The following is a 19,444-nucleotide window of genomic DNA, read 5'->3' as shown; positions in this document are numbered from 1 at the left end:
ACAACATAAACATGATTTCTACTCTATAGGATCTATAAATTTTATACTCTAAACTTTTATTTTTTTTAACAGAGACAGAGAGAGTCAGAGAGAGGGATAGACGGGGACAGAGAGATGAGAAGCATCAATCATTAGTTTTTCATTGTGCATTGCGACACCTTAGTTGTTCATTGATTGCTTTCTCATATGTGCCTTGACCGCGGGCCTTCAGCAGACCAAGTAACCCCTTGCTCAAGCCAGCGACCTTGGGTCCAAGCTGGTGAGATTTTGCTCAAACCAGATGAGCCCACACTCAAGCTGGCGACCTCGGAGTCTCGAACCTGGCTCCTTGGAATTCCAGTCCGACGCTCTATCCACTGCGCCACCGCCTGGTCAGGCTAAATTTTATACTCTAAAGGTGGGGGAGACAAATTTAATTTTAACAATAAATATATAAAGTCATTTAATTTTAAATTTCTTTTGTTATGCACCAAAAAATCCTATAAATAAAAAGAATAAATATATCAATTTCATAGAGGTGCTTACTCTATCAACTGAGGGACGTGAATCTGTACAGAGCATTTGATAATGTCTACAGAGACTCATGATTCAGTGTACTTAAAGAACTTAGGTTTCAGGGGCTATGAATAGCAATTCAATATGTACTTTTGGTCAGGACTAGATACATTTCTCACTTTTCTGAAAGTGGGGACAGTAATTGACATTTTTCAACTTGGTTGACAATATAATATTTAAAGCATTAAAAATGAAGCCTGACCAGGTGGTGGCGCAGTGGATAGAGCATCACATTGGGACGTGGAGGACCCAGGTTCTAAACCCTGAGGTCGCCGGCTTGCACACAGGCTCATCTGGTTTGAGCAAGGCTCACCAGCTTGGACCCAAGGTCACTGACTTGAGCAAGGAGTTACTCAGTCTGCTGAAGGCCCGCAGTCAAGGCACATATGAGAAAGCAATCAATAAACATCTAAGGAGTCACAACAAAGAATTGATGCTTCTCATCTGTCTCCCATCCTGTCTGCCAGTCCCTGTCTGTCCCTCTCTCTGTCTCTTTCTGTCTGTCATAAAATAAAATAAAATAAAATAAAATAAAATAAAATAAAATAAAACATTAAAAATGAAAACCTTTTCCGGCAACATCTAAGGAATATATTAATATATCTACTGAATAATTTGTAAGTAAAGAAACTGCTGATCGTATGTAAAATTGTTTAAATATATCCTAAATAAAATTTTGTTTGGACTGAAAATTATATTAGTTACAGAAAGTTTTTCTAATTTAGCAGTATTTTCATAATACGTGACTAATTATCAAAGTCCTTTCATCCTATAAGTAAAAGTCACAGATGTTACAAGTTTAAATCCCTTCATATAACAGGTAGGGAGGGTGAATGGGTAAAAGCCACAGAATGTAAAATAATAAAGAGCAAATGGGAGTGTATAAGGCCAGCCTAAGTGTTCAAATTCATTACATGAAAATAATGCTCACCAAAACCACATCTTTGGGCTTTTGTTCTGGAAGTCTGATTGGGCTCTGATAAAAAAAATATCCCATTAATATCAACTCAACAATTATTTCAAGATCCCCAATGAAAGGTCACAGAAAATAATATTTAACAAGAATAAATAAAACCTCATGGCTTTATTCAAATTCATCTTGTGTTTTTCACTTTGCGACCTCGACCACATGCAGTGGCAGGCACACTGGAGTGCCACAAGAACTTTCAAACATGGAATACCTGACTAGTTGGGGGCACTGACCTCTTTTCCTTTAGATGGCCAAATTAAACAATGACAACAGTCAACACAACAATAGGTGTCCGGTGTCAATGAATCAAAATTATACCTATATTTTTGGTCAGATTGGTAAAAAAATATAACGTATATTTTGGTGTGCTGCAGTTTAGTAATTACTTTATCTATGCCATGAAATGAAAAAGGTTAAATATCAGTGATGTAGGCATGTATCGATGTTATGGAAAGCAGTGGAAAACTCCGGTAAATACCCCAATTCTATTATGTTACTAATGCTATGTCAAACTGAGCTCACACCAAAAAGAAGGAAGGGAGGATGAAGGTAGGGAGGAAGGCAACAGAGTCCTCCCAGTTCCTACACTCTAAGTCTAGGGCTGTTGACTCACTTGGACTTTTCTGAAGAGCAGTAAGAGGTCTCATCATCAGGATAAGGAAAATTCTGTGACTTCTGCTCTGGCAGTTCTGAGTCTTCACATGTGGCTTCATGGATGAATTCATCGGGTTTGTGACTCATGCTTCCTTTAGAACCGTCGGGCAGTTGCTCATCTGGCTGCATACTTTTCTTTCTCCCTGTAGCCTCTTGTTTAATAGAACTACGGGCTGTTTAAAATATAACAAAAACACATGATACATGAAACATCACAGCTACATACTGAATCGTTCAAAGTAATATTTTGTGGAAATAAGTATTCTCTTAGTGTTAAATATGCAGACCACATCTTTTTTTTTTTTTTTTGGGGGGGGGGTATTTTTCTGAAGTGAAACGCAGGGGCGGGGGCGGGAGGCATACAGACCCCCTCATGCACCCGACCGGGATCCACCCAGCATGCCCACCAGGGGGCGATGCTCTGCCCATCTGGGGTGTTGCTCTGTTGCAATCGGAACCATTCTAACACCTGAGGTGGAGGCCATGGAACCATCTTCAGTGTCCGGGGCAACTTTGCTCCCATGGAGCCTTGGCTGTGGGAGGGGAAGAGAGAAATAGAGAGGAAGGAGAGGAGGAAGGGTGGAGAAGCAGCAGATGGGTGCTTCTCCTGTGTGCCTTGGCCAGGAATCAAACCTGGGACTTCCATACACCAGGCCAACACTCTACTGCTAAGCCAATCAGCCAGGGTTCAGACCACATCTTATATTAATTAAATAGAAATCTCTGGGAGTGATCAGATGACTCCAGCATGCAATCAAACATGAAAAGTATCAATTTAGAGGTATTATTCAGTACTTTTTCCCCCCTAAATTTTGAAAACTAGGTTGCAATATATTATAGTGAAGTGATCATAGGCATGGAATTCTGATAGCAGACTGCCTGGGTTGGAATTCCAGCTTTGTCATGGGCATAACTTTTGGGCAAGTAACTTAAGTCATTCACACCTCAGTTTCTTGTTTTTTGTTTTTTTTTTTTTTTTTTTTTTTTTTTTTTACAGAGGCAGAGATAGACAGGGACAGACAGGAACGGAGAGAGATGAGAAGCATCAATCATCAGTTTCTCGTTGCGCGTTGCAACTTCTTAGTTGTTCATTGATTGCTTTCTCACACGTGCCTTGACCGTGGGCCTTCAGCAGACCGAGTAACCCCCTGCTGGAGCCAGTGACCCTGGGTCCAAGCTGGTGAGCTCTTTGCTCAAGCCAGCTGAGCCCACGCTCAAGCTGGCGACCTCAGGGTCTCAAACCTGGGTCCTTCCGCAACCCAGTCCGACGCTCTATCCACTGCGCCACCACCTGGTCAGGCTCAGTTTCTTGTTTTTAAAATGGGAACATAGTAACACTCACCTCAGTTGTTGTGAGGATTAACTAAGCTAATACATGCAAGCTACACACCCCCGTGTCTGGCACATTAAGAAATGTTAGCGATTATTTCTGTAATCATCGTATTATAAAAGGAATATAAGAATTATTTTAAACTCCCATTTTGTCAGATATTATACATTATAGAATGTTTTGCAATGCCTGGCTATTTCATAAAAATTATTTTAAGCTGTAACTAATAAATAACAGCTATTTCAAAACAATAGTGTACGCCTGCTTTATTGGAAGAAAATGATGCACATACAAGTGCCAGAACCAACGCTTCCACCAGTAAATAACAAGCACAGATTCTGATTGCAACCAGGACATTATCACTTCCAGCACAAACCTTAGTAAGTGGAACTGTAAAAAGCAGGAGTTTATTGATGATGCCATCTCCAATCTGCCGAACTTAAAATCCTTTGAGGCAGAAAGAGTACTTTTCATTAACTAATTAATTAATTTTGAGGGAGGCAGGGAGAGAGGATCATCAAGCTGCTCCTGTATGTGCCCTCACCCAGGAATCAAACCGGCAATCTCCAGGCTCTGGGATAATGCTACAACTGAGTCACCTGGCCAGGGCTTAATTTGTCTCTATTTACTGATTGATTTACAGAGAGATAGAGGAAGGGAGAGGGGAGGGAGAAGGGAAGCACTCATACGTTGTTCCACTCAGTTGTGCATTCATTGGTTGTTTCCCGTGTGCCCTGATCCCATATCTAACCTGCAACCTTGTCCTTTTGGGGCAACTGAACTAACTAGCCAGGGCTCAGAGAGAATACTCTTTAAATAAAAACAAAATGAGGCAATTATAAATAAGGTACCTCTCACAAGGTATTCTTTCTTCAAGAAGCGATATATGCTGAAGATACGCTGAAATTAAGTACAGCCAGTTATAAACTCCAAGTCCTGGGCATGATCTTATTGATGACTGAAGCTACATCAGAAATCATTTTTTTTTTTTTTGGTATTTTTTCTGAAGTTGGAAACGGGGAGGCAGTCAGACTCCCACATGCGCCCAACCGGGATCCACCCGGCATGCCCACCAAAGGGCGATGCTCTGCCCATCTGGGGCATTGCTCTGTTGCAACCAGAGCCATTCTAGTGCCTGAGGCAGAGGCTATGGAGCCATCCTCAGCGCCCGGGCCAACTTTGCTCCAATGGAGCCCTGGCTATGGGAGGGGAAGAGAGAGACAGAGAGGAAGGAGAGGGGGAGTGGTGGAGAAGCAGATGGGTACTTCTCCTGTGTGCCCTGGCCGGGAATCACACCGGGGACTCCTGTACACCAGGCCGACACTCTACCACTGAGCCAACCGGCCAGGGCCAGAAATCATTTTTAATAGATTACTCTTCACTTTATTTGTTCCCTTTATTTGAGGGAACAAATAGGAAGAATGTGCTATCAGAATTACATACTATAAGAGATTTTTTAAAATTTCAATATTATATTCTATTTTGATTTAAAATTTAACAATTTTACATTTCTGAGATTATTTGTTGCATCCTGACATTTCAAAACGCTTACTTGGTTGGCTTTAGATGTTCACTATGCTCACTGGTCACATGCGACACCCAAAACCTGAGTAAAAGAATGTTAAAAATGGACCCTAAGGAACATCACTATATCATTTACAAACTATGCTTTCCAACACTCACAAGTAACTTACAAGTATTTCAAATGAAAGAAAAATTTAAGTAGTTACTGAAAGCAGTAGAAAATACCGTCCCCATGTATAAGATAAACCCTTTTTTGAAATATTTGGGTTCTAAAAACTAGGTGCGTCTTATACAGTGGTTGTAGATTTTTTACTTGCATTTCCCACATTTTGTGCTTGTTTTTGAGCTCATGATTGAAGACAGTGATTCGTCATCAGACACAGATGAGGACAAATTAATGGCTGGGAGTTTTGACAGTGATGAGTTGTATGAATTTTATGATGAGTAAAACTTGAGTTCAATAACTTTATGTAATTTTTTTTTCAAATTTCAGGCCTCAAAATTAAGGTGCGTCTTATACATGGGAGTGTCTTATACCTGGAAAAATATGTAACAAAAATTTTGATACGTCCCTGGGGACGTATCAAAAAGTAACAATGAGGGCCTATACTACTCTCAAATTTATGAGTTACAAAGATTCATCAGAAAGTAAAAGGATGTGCTAGGTATAAATACAAGTCCGCAGGTGCATGTGCGTCAACACTACACCAACTAATTCAACTATTGGACCTGTTTTTGAGACCAAACTTTCTACCACCGACAAACTGTCCCATATTTTTACTTCTGTATTTCTGGATCTACTTTAGCATCTTTCTCCTTTCAGATTTTTTTTCTTAACCTTACCCCATCCCTCATATCTATACTTGCTATTTACTTACTACACTTACAACACTCTCTTACTTCAGCTTAAGTAATGTGAAATTTTGTGATTTTTTTTATTTCTTGGTAAATCACTTCCTTTTCACCTATAACTCTGTAATAACTTCCAAACTCACAGTAGAGGTGGGAACTTCCCAGCAAGAGCACTCCTTGTTGATTTCCCTTCTGCATTATAGTAATTATAACCCTTTATAGTATTGTTAAAATGTACTAAGTCCTAATATACTTCTGGATTTCAATTCTAAGTGTTTAATATTTTTCAAGAACCCTGTATTGTGTGATATGGCTCTGGTTAACTCTGGATGTTTCCAATCTTGTTCTGTATTTTAGATTCCTATCTCTAACTGTTCATCAGACGTTTGGCACCTGCTTTGCAAATCAGACAATCTGTACTCTTCTACTGAGACTTTAATTTCACGTTAAAGTAAATAAAGTTGATTTATAAAATAGTCTGTTTCTGCTGGCCTTTTTTTTTTTATCAACTACTTTAGCAAAAGTTGCTTAAATTTCCTGAATGCTATTCTCTTCTGTCATATCGCAGTGTCCTGTATCAGAATTCAACTTTTGTATAGAATGTGTGACCCCTTTGATTAATGTAAAAATAAGAACAGGATGAGCAGGCACAGAAGAGAAGAGAAGAAAGAGCTTTAGGAAAAACACAAAGTCATCTCTTATACTGAAATGACAAGATGCTATAGTTAAGCAGTGAAAATTTCTAAAATGAGCAATATGTCAAAACAAAGTCTAAGAATGCAGTTCATCTGAGAATGGGTTGATAAAATAAATTGATGGTGGAGATACACGGAGAGGAGAAAATCGAGGACTCAGGGTAATGAAAAGTCAACTTAGACACGAAAGTTGTCCAGAAAAATGACAAGAAATGAAAAGGAGAAATGAGAACCAAGTGCAAAAAGTTTCATGGACTGCACAAACATCCCAAAGACAGATGAGAAAGGTGACAAAAAATAATTATAGATGACAGTAATTTCTGTTTTCCTTTTTTATTTTGAAATTTCAGCCTTATAAAAGTTGCAGAAACAGTACAAAGAGCTCCTATGTAGCTTTCACCCAGATTCCCCAAATGTTCATATTTTACTACACTTGAATTATTAGTCAACCTCTCTATATTTATCTACCTACCTACAGATATATTATTTTTCTGACATTTGAGAGTAAGTTATAGACATGATTACTTTGACTTTTCAAATTTTCAGATTTTAAAGTATTACTCTGTCCTACTGTATCTTGCCAAAATTTCTTAACCTTATTCCAAGCCCAACGTAAATTCAATTTCTGAGTTAGTACCTTCTCCAACCTCCAATTTCCAAAGAAGAAAATAACACTTTGTGAGTTTAATTCAGTTTTCAGTAATTTTTCCTGAACTGTCCAACCCAGGAGAAAGGGATGAAGCTATTAAAAGCTTTACTTGAGCTGTTTGTTTGCATATCATTTAAAAAAGAATTACATACAGAAACAAATATATACAAGTCAATAAAATGCAACAGAAAGTGAAGTTATGGGTCTGTTTTACACACTAGTTAACTGGATAAATGTTTAAAAGAACATTTATCATTTTAAATAACACTTTTTAAAACTCTTATCTGTAGGGAGATGAAAGCTTAAAACTAAAAACTATTTCATTGTTTCCTCTCTCGCATGTCTCAAAATGGAAACTCTACTACCTTCTTTAGTAATTTGCTCCAATGTTTAATCAATGTAATTGTTAAGTGTTTCATCATTAAGACAATTACTACTTAAAATCACTTCTCTATGTGGACTTTGAGAATAAGTTATCAATCTCTTCATAATTCATAAGGCTATGAGGTCTTTCCTCCAAGTAAAACAACAGGAAATGTTTTATGATGACTGTCAGTCCCTTTGTTTGTTCTAATATGGGCACGCTGTATTATTTGGGTATCAGAATTCAACCATTTAAAACCAAATATATTCCCCAATTTTTGCTATTACTGCCATATAAACTTACCCTGTCACCATTTGAAAATGATGTCATAGAAGACTATTGCTAGGTATTGTTCAAATGGCACCTATAGCTATTGTTATAGACAGTTTATTCACTTGGGTAAATGAGAGGAGTTAGTGAAGATAAATTTTGTAATCTTAACACATGTGCCTAGGTGGGCTGCATTATATGTTTTGAAGACCCTGTATCTCTAGTGACTTTCATGCTGTTTCCAATGGACCATTTTTATGATCTAACAGATTCTCTCTTTACTCCTGGAGGTATCCATATTGCCAACTATCTCAGTGCTATCCTTTTTATTAAATTCAATTCCTTAGTCTAGAAATTAACAGTATTACACCATTTCCTATTTAGGAAAGAAAGCTTTAGGATCCCCTTTGAGTTTAATTTTTCAGACAATCATACATTAGTCAATGTATAATATAGTCAGTTGAACTGATGCTACCCGCCTGACCTGTGGTGGCATAGTGGATAAAGCATCAACCTGGAATGCTGAGGTCAGTGGTTCAAAACCTCAAGCTTGCCTGGTCAAGGCCCATATGGGACCTGATGCTTACTGCTTCTCCCTCAGTTCTCTCTCTCATTCTCTCTCTTTCGAAATGAATAAAAAATAAAGAGTTCTAAAAAAATTGATGCTACCCAAAAAATCATGACTCATGACCTAAATAAAATGTTATTTCACAACTACTATGCAGAAGTGAGGAGGTGGCTAGAATCAAATATGGGATTCTTAGAAGCTGGGAAATTCTGTTCTGTCTGGCTTTGTAAATAGTTTGTGACAACTGGTATCTGTGTAAATGAATTTTATGGTCCCCGTGGTAGGCGAGGGGGTCAAAGCTGTTTACAGAGCTCTTTCTTCAGAGTGGTTGAGCTAGAATTGTCTCTAGGGATCTACTGGGGTTACTCAGAATAGCAATGTCCCAGCTACCTGTCAAAAAAGAGAAAGGGGAATAGAAGTACTATAGGCAAGTACATTCAAATAAACAGATCTCTTGCTCCTTCAGATGCAGGTGATACTTAAGAAATTTGTATCTAAAATGAACTATTGAAAAAGCAATGTGTTACTGTGCTCTCTGACACTAGCTAACACAATTAGTCACCACTTCCTTAAACTTCTTTTGAAAAGTTATTACTTATACTGTAACATCTGATTTCATAAACATAAAAAGAATAAAAACCTCATGTTTATTGCTTCTTCTGGATATTGCCTATCACATTATGTATGAACATCAAAATAATATAAAACATTTTTAATATTAGTGAAAACTATGTGATAATAAAATTACTATATAACCTCACATTTTAAACAAAAGATGTTGAATGTTCTCAATGGTTAAAGATTTTTCTAAATGAATATTAGTTTCAACATAATCAGAATAACAGTATCAGTTAGTTGCTCCTGATAACTTATATCAATTCCTATCTACCAATCTGTATGTGTGCAACATACTACTAATTTCCTCTCTACTACACATTTCTATTTTCTTTTTTGTTGAGGGAGGTTTTGCTTTACATATTTACATTTATGAGTTTTCCCCTCAAATATAAAGAAAAAAAATAAGGAACTTCTGCCATATCACAGTGGACCTACCTAATGCAAGTGTGTACAAGAGAAAAGTTTAGACTTTCCAACTAGAACACTGGTGTATTTAGGTCCTCCAAGCAGAACCAGAGTGCATGGGCTCTGAAGATGGTCTTCAGGGTTTTAATTCTGGCTCTACCACAAAGCTATGTGACTTTTAGCAAATAACTCAACCTCTCATCAACTTCCCTATCAATGAAAAGCACATAATAAAAGCAACCACTTCAAAAGTTTATGAGGATTAAATTATTTAAATTATATAACCTCTTAGCCCTGGCCAGTTGGCTCAGTGGTAGAGTGTCGGCCTGGTGTGCAGGAGTCCCAGGTTCAATTCCTGGCCAGGGCACAAAGGAGAAGCGTCCATCTGCTTCTCCACCCCTCCCCTTCTCCTTCCCCTCTGTCTCTCTCTTCCCCTCCCGCAGCCAAGGCTCCATTGGAGCAAAGTTGGCCCGGGTGCTGAGGATGGCTCCATGGCCTCTGCCTCAGGCACTAGAATGGCTCTGGTTGCAGCAGAGCAATGCCCCAGATGGGCAGAGCATCGCCCCTTGGTGGGCATGCTGGGTGGACGCTGGATGGGGACCTGCGGGAGTCTGTCTGCCTGCCTCCCCACTTCCAGCTTCGGAAAATAAAAATAAATTAAAAAATAAATTAAAAAAATTATATAACCTCTTAAAAAAGTGTCATCACAGAATTCACATTCAATAAACCTATTCTGCTAAAAGAAAACACTTATTAAAATATAAGAGTAATAGATATAAGAATGAAATTCTTATTAAAATATCAGCACACATGGAAATGGTAAATAAAATGCTACCTCATTAAATGAGAGAAACACGATAAACAGAAAATGCTTAATGACATAAAACTTGTAATTAATAAATAATGCTTTAACGTTTGTATCAGATTATAAAACTAGTAAATTGCAGAAATAATAGGACTTCAAAATTTAGAAATCCTGGCCCTAGCCGGTAGGCTCAGCTGTAGAGCGACGGCCTGGCGTGCAGGGGACCGGGGTTCGATTCCCGGCCAGGGCACACAGGAGAAGCGCCCATTTGCTTCTCCGCCCCCCCCCTTCCTCTCTGTCTCTCTCTTCCCCTCCCGCAGCCAAGGCTCCATTGGAGCAAAGATGGCCCAGGCGCTAGGGATGGCTTCTTGGCCTCTGCCCCAGGCGCTAGAGTGGCTCTAGTCACGGCAGAGCGATGCCCCGGAGGGGCAGAGCATCGCCCCCTGGTGGGCAGAGCATCGCCCCTGGTGGGCGTGCCGGGTGGATCCCGGTCGGGCGCATGCAGGAGTCTGTCTGACTGTCTCTCTCCGTTTCCAGCTTCGGAAAAATACAAAAAAAAAATTTAGAAATCCTGACATTAGCAAAAGATCCTGAAAGAAAATTCAATCCCATAGAAATAAAATTAAAGAGTATAATTCTATAAATTCAATCCCAAGGCAGGAAAAGAAGAAAGGTAAACAGCATGTTTCTGTAACGTAATTGGATTATTTCCTATACTGGCACATGACATTAGATATTATAAGGATCACAGCTAGTAGATCACAAGTGCGTATCATTCACAGATTCTAACTTAGGAGTCACAGGGAATTAGGTAACTTTTGGATCCTGGACTTAAAAAATGTGAACTTGTTACTTAGATACTATATATTCTCTCTGAGGTTATAAATTATCTTTTCTTTTTATAGCTCGAAAGCCATAAGGAGAAGGGAAAAACACCGTAACTTTCCCTTTCATTGGTCTGCATACTCATTATCCACATTTCAAGTGTTCAAAGCCCCATGTTGCCACTGGCTACCATGTTGGAAAGAACAGACAGTCTTGAGCAGTTCTTTGTTCTTTTTTTTTTAAATAAATTTTTATTAATGGTAATGGGATGACATTAAATAATCAGGGTACATATATTCAAAGAAAACATGTCTAGGTTATTTTGTCATTAAATTATGTTGCATACCCTTCACCCAAAGTCAGATTGTCCTCCGCCACCCTCTATCTAGTTCTCTGTGCTCCTCCCCCTCCCCCTAACTCTCTCCCTCCCTCCCTCCCATGTCCTCCCTCCCCCCACCCCTGGTAACCACCACACTCTTGTCCATGTTTGAGCAGTTCTAATAAAGTGTATTTCATATATATATAGGTGTATATATATAAGAAGTCAAAACATATAGTGAAGAGAGGTTGGATATAGCTGTAAGATACTGAAGTAAGGTTTTATAAAGGTTTAAAAAACTATAAAATCGTGAAACCTGTTAATATCACATAATTTAATCACAAGGACATGAGGGTTAGACATTCAAAATAAACTATATTCTTTACATTCCTGTACATGGTTGCATATCAAAATGAAGGGATGATAAAGTTATTCCATCTTGAATTAAGACAATTCAATGACAGTATATCACGTTACAAATTCTCCACTGGTTAGTCATGGAAATTACTGGATTGTGTTACTTGTGTTATTATAAAAAAGCTATTTAGAGTAGTGTCACTGCATCAAATTTTTAGAAGTTTTTGTTTGTTTCAATGAGTATCAAACAGTCATGAACCTGTCAGTATTAATGCCATAGGGAACAAGGTCAGATATCTGTGTAAAAACTAAGCTCTGTTGTAATGCTTCAGCTTCTAAACTTTTTTAATTTTATTTTATTTATTGATTTTTTAGAGAGAGAGGAGTGAGAGAGAGAGACAGAGAGAGAGAGAAGGGGGAGGAGCAGGAAGCTTCGACTCCCATATGTACTTTGACCAGGCAAGCCCAAGGTTTCAAACCGGCGACCTCAGTGTTCCAGGTCGACGCTTTATCCCACTGCGCCACCACAGGTCAGGCAGCTTCTAAACTTTTAACATTCATCCTTCATCATAGAAGGCTATGAACAGAGTGTAATCTCCTCAAGCTTAAGCTAATTAACTTATGAACATACCACATAAAATAAAGCTTTGTAAAACTTTATCACCCTATTTAAACCATTACAAATATGATTTAGGCTGAAATGATGGTGAAAATAATCTTAAAATTTGATTAGCTAAACTAATAATCTTTATTCTTTTTCTTCTCTAGTGATATCCACTATCTGGTTACTTACTACGTATTCCTAACCTGGTCAGCTTTCCTCAATTTTTCTTATTATAAGAATAATTTGTATAAAACAATTAAAATATAAATGAACCTAAATCTTAAATTTCTACAACTTCATGCAAAGTAAGTTTCATAATTATATATATATATTTTTTTGTTTAGGTATGAACACATACTGCTTACCCATGTATTCAACAATTTAATAAATCATTTATAGGAGGCAATGTTTTCAATAACTAGTATAAAAAAGAAAAAAACCCAAATTTCTTTATATGTGCCTTTCATTCACTTAAGGGCATTTTTACATTTGGAAAACATAAAAGAATCAGCAGTCTGATACTAAGTGGAAATCACTGAAACACAATGTTAGTTCTAATGGATGGACGATTATGTTTGGTCTTTTAAAACTTTGAAGTATAGGTAAGTCTTGATCACACAAATTAATAAATCCTAAAGCTGGAGTTAACAATAACCATTACACCCAAATTCTGCAGCTTAGTCCAGCCAATTTTTCCAAAGGTCAGGTTGTGAACTGGAGAAGATCAGGGAGGTCCACCGCATAGCTTTGTTGCCAGGCATTTCTAGTCTGGATTGTTGCAGGCATTTATTAGTATTCGTCAGCAGACTCAACAGAGCAAACAAGAAATTCAAGCAGGAATAATAAAATGAAATGCTGCTATATAACCCTTTGTCATTCAGCAAATATGGGACTTTTTAGCTACATTGTTCCTAAACCTGGGTTACTACTTTAATTTTTCTCCACAGTGCTGTCTGAATGAGTATGCATGTGTGTTAAATGCACAGCTCCCCTAACAACTGCAGGACTGCCATTTAATCTGTTGGTAGATAGACCATTTCCTGTGGGAACCCTAGCTATGATATCCAGATCCACCAAATAAATCTCAGATTAAGATTCCAAATGAAACCTGTCTTTGGCAGATAAAAAATGTCAAGATGAATATAAACAGTAAAATTATAAATTATGTAGGTGTTGCATGACAAACAAATGTTCAATTTTTTTTGTTGTTGACATGTGCCCAGATATCAAAACTATATGAGACATTCATCAAATGTCACACTTTCACAATATCAGAGGCATCATTAAAACTGTTTGACTAAGGACCTCAAAGTGTTTAAGCAGTAGCTCAAAAGTATATTTGTGCAAAGTAGAAGAATAAATTTACATATCAGCAGCAGCTCATAAGGGATGGGTAAATATTCTGTTTATCTCTCATTGTAATTCAGGTTACTTGAAATACAAGGTTTTAGGAAATCATTATACTCTATATGGCATCATTACATAACTTTCTATGTAAATGATGTATGTTTTATTCAAATTCACCATTTGTTTTTCCAGGAAAAAAGTATCAAAAGAAGAGAAAGAAACTACCATTTTGTTAATCAACTGTGCTTCTTATACTAGTGACACATTAGTCAGTTACACTATAGCATCACCAGCCCCGTTATAGTATTTTCAACTTTTAAAAAAGTATTAAATACCCCAGATTTAAAAATGACTGTGAGAAGTTAATTTTATAAAAAAAAAATTAATGTGTTTACATCAAATGACTCAGCAGAAGGGCAGAGACTCTTAAAAGAGAAAAGGGTAATGAAGTACCAATATAGAACATGTTAGAGAGCAAATGGCCTATTAAAAATGCAGGGGAAGTCTCTGATGCCGGTCTCTACTGTATTCTCAGGAGATCAAGACTGCCTTTCTAATAAAATTTTTTGTTTTGTCTTTGCTCTTCTTACCTGGACTAATGCAGCCTTGACCTGGTCTTTAACTCTATATTGGAGATTATCAAATATAGGCAATGAAGGTTTCTAAAAGGAAACCATCCAATTTACAGAACTAAATTTATTAGTTTTTTTTTAACTTCATACTCTTAAAAGTAATTACGTAAAAGGCGTTAGTAATTCCGAATTTTGCAACATTTGGTTTTTTGTTGTTGTTAATAAAGACTCAGAAACCACATAATCTCTTGAAAAATCCATTCAAATTGCAAATTCTTATATTAACCTGTGGAAAGAAGACAAAATACTCTATAGCCTATACCCAAACGTTAGAATTTATATGACAGCCTGATTCCTTAAGGACTATATGTATTTGTTCTCTTTCTTATCTTATTTCCTCCAATACATATGTTGATTCAAGCAAACTAATGCTGAATAACCCTACCTAGCTCAATTTGTTCAGAATATTTACCTGAAAATCTTGAATAAGGGGAGCAAAATAGTAAGAAAGCAAAATATTAATTAAAGAAAGAAAAAGAGTATCTTGTGCTTAACTTTGATTATATAGTACTCACAAAAATTAGGGGATATTTCAAAAATGAATATGAAGCAATAAAATATCCCCTAATTTTTGTGAGCAGTATATTTCTACCCTAAAAATGCTCAAAATCAATAAACACTTCTATGTTTTAGAATACATCAAATTACCTCAGGTATAGCCAGTGAAACTATTAAGAAAACTAATTTAATTTTTAATTTAAAAATGTTAAATTTACAAAAACTAACATATTCACCATTTCTACAAATATAATTTTATCAATATGAACTGATTACTTTTAACTTTTTATCCACTAGTATCCTGAATTAAAAGTACCAAAAAGTTTTGATATGTGAAGGCTAGAATCACTCAAAAAATAAAAATGAAAGTTGAAATACAATTTTCTAAAATAACTACTTTTTACCAGACATCATCAACAGTTTTACCATTTACCAAAGGATTATCAATTTTACCCAAAAGTTAGATTGGAATACTTTTAACACAGTCATTTAGACTATGAAATAATCTATGCAACCAATTTAAAAATCTTGTGATCTACATTGTCGTTTGCCTTTTCTTATCTTACAAGAATAAAAAGACAAAAGGCAAAACAGAAAAATTGTATCTCAAACTTCTCCCAAAAAGAGTAATATAATGTCCTACATGCTAACTTTTGATTAACACACACACACACAAAAAAAAAAAAAAAAAAAACAAAAACTGGAGTATGCTAACTTTTGATTAACACACACACACAACTGGAATATTTGGCAACTCCCCCAAAGTACTTTATTCAACTATCAAATTTATTTATAATCAAAGATACTGAGTAGATGCAGTGAATGTAATGACATCAGTCCTACTCTACAGCTAGTCAACCAGAACTAATTGTGTAAATGGCCATAAATTCAGTCTATACAGCAATGTATACAGATTCAGATCTGCAAAATCAAAAGAATGTCAATGTGCATGCAAGAATTTATCGTAAGAACACGAAAAGAGACAAATATAGTCACTGTGGAGGGCACAGCAATCATCTTAAATATGATAAACTGAAATTCTTATTTCTAGAATATTAAAGATTCCACATAATGTTAAGATTTGTATTGTAAATATGTGTTCCTGGAATTCCCCTTGCACAAAAGAGATGGCCAGAGATGAGTGAGGACTTGTAACAAAGAACTCAGAATCTTAAGGCTGATGAATTAAAAACAAAGCAAAAACTTTTGAAAAATTCAAGTAGTGTTTTATACTTCAAAAAAATATATTCATATTTTCGTGGCCACAAAGAAATTCAAAAGACCTTGCATATTAAAATTAGAGTCAGATACCCATAAGTCAAAGATAGTCACAAGTCGTACAAACAGAAGATTGTATCAAGAGTAGAGATATGGAGGAGGAAACGCCCTATTTAAAAAATTACCATTTTTCATGCTTATTCTTCTTAGCAACTATTATTTTTATAAAATGAAGCACCAAAGGTAGAGTAAGAATTCTATATTGAGTATAGACTGAATTTAAGTGTCACAAAGACCATTCACTGAGACATTTAACTGTGTATTAAAACTTTTAACGACATTACTTAATATTACTTCATACACAATTCAGTTGTCTGGATTGGAAGTGTGTAACAAGCCGCCTGATTTAAAACTCTAAATTTAGTAAAAAGAAATAAAGGTCCCTATTACCTCACAAACATTTCCCTTATTAAGAATTTACGGCCAGGTGCACTGAGTGCAGCGCACACTCCACTGTAGTGAGGGATGCTGACGGTGGGCAGGTTGTGCACACGTAGGGTTACGGAATGGGAACTCTGTACTTTGTTCTTCATTTTGCTGTGAACCTAAAACTTCTCTACAAATAAAGTCTATTTTAAAAAATGCATAACATTCAATTTTGGGCATAAATTCACAAATGCGAATTATAAATATCAGAAACGATAAACCTCAAAATACAATTCATTACAAACTTTATAACTCATTAGAAAACTAAGTTGCTCTTGTAATCATTTTGTTGTTCTTGTTTTTTCATTCCTCTTTCCTACCAAGGCTAAGAGTAGGAATGGAATCACTCATGTCAAGCTTAAAAATAAAGACACCCATTATCCCATTTACTTTAATAGAGTTATTTTAAATAAGAGAATTTTAAAAAATGAAATCGTATAACCTCAATCATTCTTTTAAGAATTGCCTTGGCCTTTCCTCTGGAAATGGAAGAATCCTTGCTGGCCTGCTGCCAGTGGTCCTAACACTGTTCTCTCAAATGCTCTAGGATGGTCACATGTAAGAAGCTACCAGCAGCTATGAAATTAGGCGTTATAAAAATAAATAATAAATTTAATCAGACCTCAGAAATGTCCTTTTTTAATTCCTCTACAGCATATGAAAAACAAAAAAATGCATTCTTAAATTCACACTGCCCAAAAGGAAAAGCCAGTGTGGTGGGTGCCAACAGCCTTAAGATTTCTTATTGCAATTGGGATTGCAATACAGACAATATTAGAATTTACCCTAAATGAATATTACTGATTTTATATTCTACTCAATCAAACATAAATACACTAAATATAAACTCTGCAACTTTGAAAAAAATCAAGATTCTAATAATATTGTGTGAACGTTATGTTTGAAGAGAATAGACTTCCTATAAAACTAGTAACTATTTCAAGCACTGTTATTTATGTTATTTATGTTTTAAAACTTTTTATATATTATATATCTACTTACACAACTGAATGGAATAACAAAGCCAACAACATTCACCATTTATTTAGGACCTGTAAAATATGTCAATGATCTTTTTTTTTAATCTGTAAAAACCAATATCACCATCACAGTACTGAATGAAAATAATCACTCTGTATATGAAATACATATTAAATAAATTCATTTCCTATTTCAGGTACTATAGTAGGGCTTCTGCATACACAACCCCTCATCTCCAAAACAGTCCTAGAGGAATTATCTCCTCTTACATACACAAGAAAACTCAGGATTCAAAATAATTACAAAATTTGCACCCAGGTAAGTAAGATAATAAGTGGAAGATTAAAAAAAGAAACCAGCAGGTCTATCAAGTTCCAAACTGGTATTCTTTCTACTATAACATTTTAGTGACATTATTAAGTGCATTGGTTCTCCAGAGTAATTTACCTTTTGCTTTAAGTCAAACAAAAACAAATAACATTATGTATTTAGGGAAAATACACTATTACTTACTAGAAGGCCAACTATTAAATACAATTCAAGTCCTATAATTCAATACAAAGTGATTAATTATCCAGATGTTTTTAAAACCTTGAATTTCATGATGCCTAAAAATCATTATTTTTCCTACCAACAATCTTGCTAGTAGAAATGGATGTCTAATCTATGCAATTTGTCATTTAATTTCCTTATTCTTTAAAAGAAAAAAAGTTTATTAAAATGATGGGAGATTCTACAATCATATTTCAGTCACAATGATCAAAGACATTCAAAAGCATCCTCAATGTTTTTGTACAGATGTCTTTATAAATTGCTTGCACACTGTCTGATAGTTTTAGGTAAAATTCCATCCCAGAAGAATAGCTGGACAAAAAGAATATGTACTATGTGGAAAGACAGGAAGATAAATGAACCAATACAAGAAGAGATTGATGGTGGCACATAGGTTCCAAATGCCAAGCAAAAATAAATAGTATTCTGACTCAATAAGAAACTAATAAACCATTTACAAGTTATCCTTTGCTAGATTTTAGTTCTATTTATTTATTTTGTTTGTAGAAAAACCATAAGAATCATGGTCACAAATGGTAATTGCTAGTTCAATTCTAAAATAAAGAGGACATTTGCTTTTAAGCAAAATTCAGCAAGATAAGATTTTAAAATATTTACTAGCCTCCAATAAACTACAACATGTAAGGACTTAATTAATGTAAGCAGTTCTAGAAGTAGTTCTTCATCTCAAATTTCAAGTGAGTATAATGATTTAGAATCATGCTTACTTTTTAAGCTTACAAGTTTTAAAACAATTCATATTTAAATTGAGATAACTAAGTGAAAATAACTAGTCTGTATATAAATACATAGTAAATATAATTTCCTAGAGTAATAAACCTAAAAATAATGTTGAACCACAACACAGAAAGGATTTTGTTGAAAGCCTCCCCAAGCTGTGTGATTCTTACCTCCAACTGGCAGAGAAATACTTAAAATAGAGCAGACTTAGTATTTAATTTGGGTAGGCACAGTAACCTTTTTAACCTTTCTTAGGGAACACTGACCCCTAAAGGTTCTAAACTTAAATATGTTTTACAATATTATCAATTTTCTGACACCAAGACCTTATTTTTACCTACATTACTGTAGGTATGCATACTTATGGCATATGTTTATTCATAAACAATATATAAGCTATTTCCAGTAGACTGCTGAGCACTATAAACTAACCTATGTTTCTGCTAATTTAATAAAACCCACCAAAATTTCATATCAGAAATTGTTTATACTGTTACAATTACTCGTAAGAGATTATTGACCTCATGTCTTTTTTCATAAACAGTTTTAGTAAATAATAAGTAAATGCTAAAAAGGGCTAAACAACCAATCATATAACAAATTTCTTTTTGAAGGCTGACTTTAC

The 19,444-nt window shown here is 35.6% G+C and overlaps 1 protein-coding gene across 1 annotated transcript in view; it reads right to left on the bottom strand.

Moving 5' to 3' along the window:
* Positions 1-19,444, bottom strand: part of MIPOL1 (mirror-image polydactyly 1) — a 366,001-nt gene that overhangs the window by 301,077 nt on the left and 45,480 nt on the right. The window contains exon 5 of the mRNA XM_066277790.1: positions 2,139-2,352. Coding sequence (XP_066133887.1) covers positions 2,139-2,352 — 214 coding nt within the window. The remainder of the gene's footprint in view (positions 1-2,138; positions 2,353-19,444) is intronic.

This window comes from Saccopteryx bilineata, chromosome 4 (assembly GCF_036850765.1).
Source record: "Saccopteryx bilineata isolate mSacBil1 chromosome 4, mSacBil1_pri_phased_curated, whole genome shotgun sequence".
Classification (NCBI taxonomy): Eukaryota; Metazoa; Chordata; class Mammalia; order Chiroptera; family Emballonuridae; genus Saccopteryx; species Saccopteryx bilineata.
This window is presented reverse-complemented; position numbering and strand designations above follow the sequence as displayed.